The sequence below is a fragment of the Mesoplodon bidens genome (genome assembly GCF_964165515.1).
Source record: "Mesoplodon bidens genome assembly, contig: HAP1_SCAFFOLD_312, whole genome shotgun sequence".
In the NCBI taxonomy this organism is placed as follows: domain Eukaryota; kingdom Metazoa; phylum Chordata; class Mammalia; order Artiodactyla; family Ziphiidae; genus Mesoplodon; species Mesoplodon bidens.
The window spans coordinates 128791-137525 of NW_027672635.1; the positions used below are offsets into that span (position 1 = coordinate 128791).

Below are 8735 nucleotides of genomic sequence, written 5' to 3' on the forward strand. Positions count from 1 at the left end.
TATCAATATATTTTCCCAAATAGAAAAATGGAGATTGTCTTTGAATTTTTTCTGAGGCAATGACCAAGCCAAATGATTGTAAGGATTGTTGTAAAAATTGAAAAGCAGTCTCTAATAAAGAAATATTATCAGTGGCTAAAAGTATATCATCCATATAATGTATGAGATATAACGTTGGAAACCTTTTTCTCACAGGAGTTAAGGCCTGAGCCACATAGTTTTGGCATAATGTAGGACTATTTGCCATGCCCTGAGGCAATACTTTCCATTGAAAGCTCCTCATGGGCTCCTTAAAATTTAAGGAAGGCAAGCTAAAAGCAAAATGTTTTCTATCTTCAGGAAACAAAGGAATAGTGAAAAAAACAATCTTTTAAATCTATAACTAAAAGATGATAATCGTGTGGTATGGCTGTTGGAGAGGGTAGGCCTGCTTGAAGAGCTCCCATTATTAGCATAGTTTTATTAACAGCTCTTAGATCCGGTAATAACCTATATTTTCCAGATTTTTTCTTGGTAATAAAAATAGGAGTATTCCAAGGACTATTGGAAATTTCTAAATGCCCTAATTGTTTCAGTACTAATTGTTCTGCAGCTTCTAATTTCTCCTTTGTGAGGGGCCATTGGTCCACCCATACAGGGTCATCACTCAGCCAAGTAATTGGATCGGCAGTGAGTGGAGGAGAATCCAAGGCCCCTAAGAAAAACACAAACCTTGTCTATCATATTTTATTTTCACATCAATAGGATAGACAGGTCCTTGTTGATTTGTTCCCAGCCCTTTTGTGGGAAGAAATCCTTGATCCAACATCATATTAGAGACTTGAGAATTTGGACTATAAAGTAATACTCCCATTTCTTTTAATATATCTCGGCCCCAGAGGTTTAAAGGCAGCCTAGGCAAAACATAAGGCTGGAAGTATCCTGAATGGCCCTCACTATCTTGCCATAATAACTGACTACTTTGCATAGGAGAAGAACTCTGTCCTATTCCTTGAAGTTCTGTAATAGTAGGACTAACGGGCCAATGTTTATGCCAGTGAATCTGTGTCATAACAGAGACATCAGCTCCAGTGTCTAACAAACCTGAAAAAACCTTTCCATTAATGGTTCATTTCCTTTCTGGATGTTCTTTCCCTATCTTCTGAATCCAGTAGGCAGCATTAGATGATCCAAAAGCCTTTGTGTCTCTCTTTTGATGTTGTAAAATTTGTCCATGAGGTACAAAGGGCAAAAGTAGCAATTGTGCAATTTTATCCCCAGGAGAAATCATTATTATATTTTTAATAGTTTGTGCCATGATTTTTATTTCTCCTTCGTAGTCACAATCTATGACTCCTGGCATAATAGTTAAACCCTTCATGGTGACACTACTTCTTCCCAATAGTAGTCCCATCAAACCCTTGGGTAAAGGTCCATAGATGCCCGTAGAGAAGGCCTGAGGACCCATTTCAGGAGTTAATACATATCGGGCGGAGGTACTGTGGTCCAGTCCTGCGCTTCCTGCTGTTTCTCTGGAGAGCAAAGATATTGTATGTTTTTGTTTTTGGTTAATGTCTGATTGATAGTTTGAGGAGGATACACAGACATTGCCCCTATTATCTGTTGGGGCCGGGGAAGGCCCCGGGAGGAGTTTCCCGACAGTGGTGTTCCATCCTTGTGGGCCACTGAGCGACCAACAATCGCGTGCCCAACGTTTTCCCCTATTGCATTTAGGGCATAAACCAGGGATTTTCTGACCATCTGGAGGGTTTTGAGTAGGGAAGGAAGGACCAGGGTTACAGTGAAAAGATCTACATTCTCCAGCAAAATGACCTGCCTTTCCGCATTTAAAACTAGTCTTTGTTCTCTTTGGATTGTTTTTAAACCCCACTTTAGTTAATGCTGAAGCCATAGCAGCACCCTGTATATAAGCAGGCCCAATGTCTGCACAAAGGCGAATATAATCCTCCAATGTTCCCCGTTTTCTCCAAGGTCATATCGCAGCCTGACATGCATTATTAGCATTTTCAAAAGCAAGTTGCTTAACTACAATTGTACCAGTGAGTCCATCCACAATGAGTCTCCCCACCGGCTGTAACAATCTATCTACAAAATCAGCATATGGTTCATCAGGTCCCTGTCTAATTTTTGAAAGATCCTCAGTTTTGTGTGTAGAAGATAATTTCCTCCAGGCTTGTAATGCCAAATGATTTATTTGAGGATAAGCAACAAAGGGATAAGTTAATCGAACTTGTAAAGAAATATATGGTCCTTCCCCAATCAGCATATGATAATCAACTGGAATATCATGGGTAGCATTCTTTTCTGCTTGTTCAGCAGCCCGTTCATAAAAATCAAACTTCCATATTAAATAATCTCCACCATTTAAACAAGCTCGTGCAATAGACTGCCAATCAGCAGCGGGAAGAGCTTCTCCTGTAATAGTGTCAACCATAGCAGTAGTAAAAGGAGCAGTGGGCCCATATTGAGCACAAGCAGATTTTAAATCTTTCAAAACTTTAAAAGGAAGAGCCTGATGCTCCCTAATAGCCTGTTGAGGATTATTAGGATCAGGTCTTTCCGTGACAGGACAACAGAAAATAGGATCTTCTCCTCGTTTTATTGCTGCTTGTACAGCACGTTGCAAGGGACTGAGCAGTTTTACAGATGGAGAATTTTGAGGAAGACAGTCCTTACTAATTTGCAGCTTTTTCACTGACTTATCTATTATAGCCATTAGAAAATCATCTTCAGGATACTTCTCTCTTTTATGTTTAAAAGCCTCATCTGTTAAGTCAAAATGTTCCTCTTCATCTGAAATATTTAAATTTATTAGCTCTTTTGGTTTAGGAAGTGGCGACACAGTAGCTGATAATACAGTCGTTTCTTCTGTCAGAGGCTTATGTTTTTCTGACTTTACATTCAAATCAACACTATCATGAGAAGAACCTAAACATATTTTTATCAGATTCCACAAACTAAATGTAACAACGGCAGTATGAGTAGGCCCTCGAGACTCATAATAATTTTTTAAATCTTCTCCAACTTTCTGCCAGATTTCTATGTCACAGAGCCGCCATCAGGAAACCAGGGAGATACATCATGGATATGCTGCAAAAATTCAGTCAACTGTGAGGTAGAAACTTTATTACCCCGAGCTTTAAGCATCGAAAGTAAAACCGGAGCAAATAATTCACGCTCCTTTGAGCCCTTTTGCCCCATCTTATTTTACTTCTGACTGTTGCCTTATGCCTCTGTTAGTTTCACTTTTACTCGTGTCCACACATATTTTGCATAAGGGTTCTCTTACCTGCACTTTCTTTTTCTTTTCATTGGCTTCACGCTTCAGGTCCCTGTTCAGGCGCCACTTGCCGCGGACCAGCCTCAGAAAGAGGATTTCACCGCCCAGGGTCAGAAGGGACGGGGTAAGGAACTGAAGTAGCACCGACGAATGGGGTCAGAAGGACCAAGACAACTGACGGTTGCAAGGCAAGTTTTATTATGCTACAGTTGCAGATTATATCGACTAGAAAAGGGAAGGTTGCCAGACGGTGGTTTACATCATCTAATGACTGTCTCGGCTCAAGGATAACTTCCCTGGGAGAAAACCCATAAACCCAGAATCATCCAAAATAACCTGCACGTGCAGGGTGGAGACAGATTGGCTTGTCTCATTTTACATTCTTTCTGATTTCTGGGCCCTGGTGATTTATCTCCCGTGGAATGGAACAAGGAGGGGAACAAGTAGGGACAGTCCCTTCGAGCAGCGGCGGCATGCCTGGCATGTCCGTAGCCTGCTCTCAAGGCTGACTGCTTCCCACACATATGTTGGCTTGTTTAAGCCTCAAGCCCTCGATCCTTTGATGAAATACAATAATTTCATTCCTATGGTTTTCAATACCAAAAACTCAACCTCCAGGAGGGCTAAAGTCTAATTTGTACTCCAAACCAAGTAGCAGTGCAGTTCGCTACTACTGAGGCTGAATCCATAAAGACTTCAAGACCACGACCAGAAGACAAGTTATTATATATAATACCCTAGAAGGCCTGAAACATAATTATCATATACATAGCTGGTCCTTCAGAGCTTTTCACCTATAACATGTTTTTTGATGAAAGTTATTTAATGTACTGGAGATAACTGTGACTTACTGATCAAATATTTGAATACTTATACTTACCTGGGATTTCATTTCTGCTGAAAGAAAAAGGAAAAACAGGACTCACCTAAAAAAAACAAACTTTAGAAATGAAAGTAAAAATCTTATCACACACTCTCACTTTTGGAAGCAGCATAGAGGGGCAGTCAATGGTAAAACACTGGTGAAATAGGTCAAAACTCTAGGCCAAAAATCCATTATTATTATCGTCAGTGACAGTACCACAACTGTGCCCTTCATAATTAATAAGCACTCCTAACAATCTTCATTTGGCACCAGATGATGTGTTGAAGAGAAACACTCTGGGAGGTTTTGAATCACACTTGGTATTTTGTTAGCCAAGTTACAGGAGAATTTTTAAAGTGGGGGGAAGGGAAGAAGGAAACGGACCAGAAAAAGAATTGAAGCCATCATCTACAGACCAACAAAGCACTGAGAGTTCCAAACGTTATGTCAGACACTAAAGTGACTGATAGAGGCTCAAGTGGTTTATAAAACCTATAAAAAGACTACACCAGCAAAGTCCCCATTTATCGGTAGAGTTCAGAAACTAAAACAAGGAATATTTTAGCTTAAAACCTTATCTCAAGAGAATCATATACACTTCACATGAATAAAAATACCTGAAACCAAACATTTTTAAAAGCTCCAATACCCAAAATATAAAGAAAAAAATTAATTCAGAAGACTCAATCAATCCGTGATAATCACAAAACGGCCGGGCAATCTCTATCTCCCTTCCACATTAACCATCCATCCCCTGGAAGACCAAGGGAGATCAGACCTTCCAGACTTACCTTCCAGACTTACCTTCCAGACCTTCCAGACACCTGGCTGCTGCAAAATTCGATGGAGACTCCTTGTGGAACAGCAGTTTCGCATCTCTTGGGTTTCTCCCTATCGTGATCATGCAGGAAGCAAGTCTGGCTGTGCTATTTCTTATCATTGTCTGTCACCCATCTGCACCATGATATTGAAAAAGTAGTTCCCTTTCCCCCAGAAGGTTGAGGCTCAGCTACAGGGGTAATTCTCCTGGGCACACAGTCATTATTTAGGCCGACTCAGTGACTTCAACCGGCTTAATCATGTGATCAGGTTTGTTGCCAGCTGCATAATGCTCCCACATCTGTAGGTAGAGCCGCTCTAGTTCCATTGTATATTGTTTGGTGTTGAACAGAGGGCTAGATGTTCTCTGCTTCCAGACTTTGCCACGAATTTTCTTCAGGTATTCGAGATCAGTTCCCAGTTTCACAGCTATCTCTTCATATTCTTGCCGATTTTTAGCAATCAGCTCAAGACAGCCTAAACAAGTGAGCTGGGAACCTGCAACTCGGGAAGCAAGAGTCTCTCCTGGCATAGTCACCATGGGGGTCCCTGCCCAAAGGACATCCATCCCTGTGGTGTGGCCATTACAGAGTGGAGTGTCCAAGCAGACATCAGCCAGCTGGCCTCTCCGAACATGTTCCTCTTTAGGAGCAACAGGGGAAAAAATGATACGGTTTGGGGGAAGGCCCATATTTTGTGAGTACTGTTGAATATTAGCTTCTCCTGCTGCTGGAAAACGCAACAGCCACAGTACACTATTGGGAACACGCTTCAGAATATTTGCCCACATCTGCAAAGTAGATGGGTCAATTTTGTATAACTGATTAAAGTTACAGTACACAATGGCATCTTCCGGTAACCCGTACTGAGAACGTGTGGTTACAATAATGGTACGGGGAACCTCCTCTCCAGTGGCAGCCTTATTGTTGATCAGGGTAGTTGCCAGGCCATTGCTAATACTGAATCCATTCATTGTAATCTGAATTTGTCCTCTGTTAATCATTTCAATAACTGCTTCTGCAACAGTATTCATAGGAATGACAGGCATATTAAGAGCTGTATTACTGCTGTCTGCGTTGTCTTCTCCATCAGGACATTTCATCTTGACTATTTGCACATCTGATAGACTATCAAGAAATGCTTGGAGGTCGATGCCATTCAGCACAATCCGATTGTCATAAATGTGCCCATTGGACTTAAAATCGATGACGGCTTTTTTCTTCAGGTGAGGGAACATATTAGCATGATCACCAATAAAGAACGTATGGGGCATATAAGCCAGTTTCTCAGAATACTGCTCAGCAACTTCAGCAGGTGACGTTTCCTGATCAGTGATGATATAATCCATGAAAAGCACGCCACTAGTCCCAGGGTACCCCAGCCACATTGCCTGAATAGGAGCTGGCCTGAGAGCAAAGAGTTCATTTCGAGCACCCCTGGTATAACCATTCATATTTACAAGGATGTGTATACCATCTTGATGGATGCGATCAGCTGCTTTCCCATTGCATGGAATCTGAGAAAGATCAGTGAAATGATTGGCTTCTGCCATCACCTTCGCTCGGAAGTTTGTGCCATCATGTGGGCTCAGGGCATAACAGAATATCTCAAATTTATCAGGACTGTGCATGCCTGGAATAGACTGCATAAGGTGAGAAGTAGGATGGTTCCCAAAGTCAGAACTCACGTATCCTACACGCAGTCGACCATCACTGAGCTTCAAGTCTGTTATATGTTCATACGGTGGTTTATGAAGGGCACTTATATTAGCCAAGCAGAGGTTCCCATGCCTCTCAGCAATAGCCTTCCTGAAGCCATGAGGAAGAGGATAGAGCATACTATGATGAGGCTGCACAGAAGGCAACCTATTCTTCTCCAACTGGTCAGCCACAATGCTGACCAACTTCTTCATTCGCTCATCATAGTCTGTCCAATCACAGACAACCTGCAGGCAATGAGCCAAATTACAATAAGCGTCAGGAAAATCAGGTTGAAGCTTCAGAACAGTGCGATAAGAAGCAATTGCTTCTGGAATATTCCCTGAATCCTGGTGAATGGAAGCCAGATTGCTGTGGGCATCCGCAAATGCAGGGTTGATCTGCACGGCACGAGTATAACACTCTAAGGCTCCCTGAACATCCTGCATCTCCCATAGAGTGTTTCCCATATTACAGTACGCATCAGCAAAGGTAGGACTGATTCGAATAGCCTCCTTATAATGCATCAGAGCTTCGTGCAGTTTTCCCTGCTGCTTCAATACACTTGCTAAATTTGAATGGGCATCAGCAAAGTCTGGGCAGAGCTCTAATGCTTTACGATACAAGTGAACCGCGTCTTCACTGTTTCCCTGTTCTCCTTTGATATTGGCTAGGTTATTCAGAGAGTCTGCATGGGTGGGACACAGCCGGAGAGCTGTACGATAACAATCTTCTGCTTCAGCAACACTGCCCTTCTCTTTGAGAGCGTTGGCTAAGTTGCAGTAAGCATCAGGGAAATGTGGTTGCAATTCAATAGCTCGCCTGTAGGTGTCTATTGCGAGATCCATCAGGCCTTGCTCATAGTATACACAAGCCAGGTTGCCATGTACCACTGCATGATTTGGACTCAAGCTTAGGGCACGAAGGTAAGCTGCCACAGCTCTGTCAAAAATCCGTGCCTCATTGAAGACATTTCCTAAATTGATATAAGCATCCAGAAAATTGGGGTCAAGGGTGACAGCCTTTTCAAAGTGATGAATTGCAAGCCAAATCTCCCCTTGTGCATTGAAAACACAGCCAAGATTACTCCAAGCTACTGCAAAGTTCGGTTGCATCTCAATTGCTTTCAAATAACATGCCTTGGCTTCTTCTAAGCCACCCAGGGCTTTGAGCAGGTTCCCCAGGTCACTGCGAACACAGTACAAAGAAGGATTGTACTGAAGAGCAGAGACGTAAGCTTGTACTGCTCCTTCCATGTCGCCTGCTGCTACCAAAGCGGCTGCCAGGTTAATATAACCATCGATGAAATCTGGTTTGAGACGCAATGCATGCCGGTAATGCTCAGTTGCTTCCTGCAACTGCCCTCTTTCCTTGTACACATTCCCCAAATTCGAATAGGCTTCTGCCAGAAGAGGGTTCTGTTTAATTGCCAGAGTACTAAAGTGGGCAGATCTGTCCAGCCTTCGACACTGGAAGTGTATAGATGAAAGTAATAAAAGTACACCAGTATTGCCTGGCTCTTGTCTCCAGAGCTGCATGCAGTGTCTCTCAGCTGTCTCAAAATCTCCTGCCTGATATTCTCGATGTGCCAGCTCAGCTAACCCTTGGAAGGAAAGCATACGTTTCGTTGGTTCTGTGCTGTCGGCCACGTTGCCCACGGAAGACGCCATCTGGAGCTTCTGGAGAGAGTGAAAAAAGGGAGTAATTGAGTCCCGCTGCCGCCACTACTGGCAACAATGTTTCTAGTGGTAGCAAACACGAGCGCAGCAGCCATACCACTGCTTTGGCACGCTTAAGCAGCGGCAACAGTTACAGGCACCGAACCTTAGGAACTATGGTTGGCCATCTACCTCTCATGCTCTTGAAATCTTAATTCTTAACCCTGCCCTCTTCCCCCATTTTTCTCCTAATCAGGGAATAAAAATTACCTATCCATTTGCCTTAGAAGAAATCAAAAGTCAGTAGGCCAAACACTTTTCAAAATATTGTTTTCTGTCCAGTTGGAAATGAAATACATGATTGACTTTTCTTCATCATTCATATAGTCAACGTGGAGAACATTAGGGCCGTGAAT

The 8735-nt window shown here is 42.6% G+C and overlaps 1 protein-coding gene across 1 annotated transcript; it reads right to left on the minus strand.

The window, feature by feature from the left end:
- Positions 1 to 4966: 4966 nt before the first annotated feature.
- On the minus strand, positions 4967 to 8384 carry LOC308609867 (UDP-N-acetylglucosamine--peptide N-acetylglucosaminyltransferase 110 kDa subunit-like). The gene has a single exon (XM_081259151.1). The coding sequence runs from the start codon at positions 8329 to 8331 to the stop codon at positions 5191 to 5193; it is 3141 nt and encodes a 1046-aa protein (XP_081115277.1). The 5' UTR covers positions 8332 to 8384; the 3' UTR covers positions 4967 to 5190.
- Positions 8385 to 8735: the final 351 nt, after the last annotated feature.

Coding starts and splice junctions, on each gene's coding strand:
- LOC308609867 (XM_081259151.1), bottom strand. CDS start 8,331: ATGGCGTCTTCCGTGGGCAACGTGGCCGACAGCACAGAACCAACGAAA.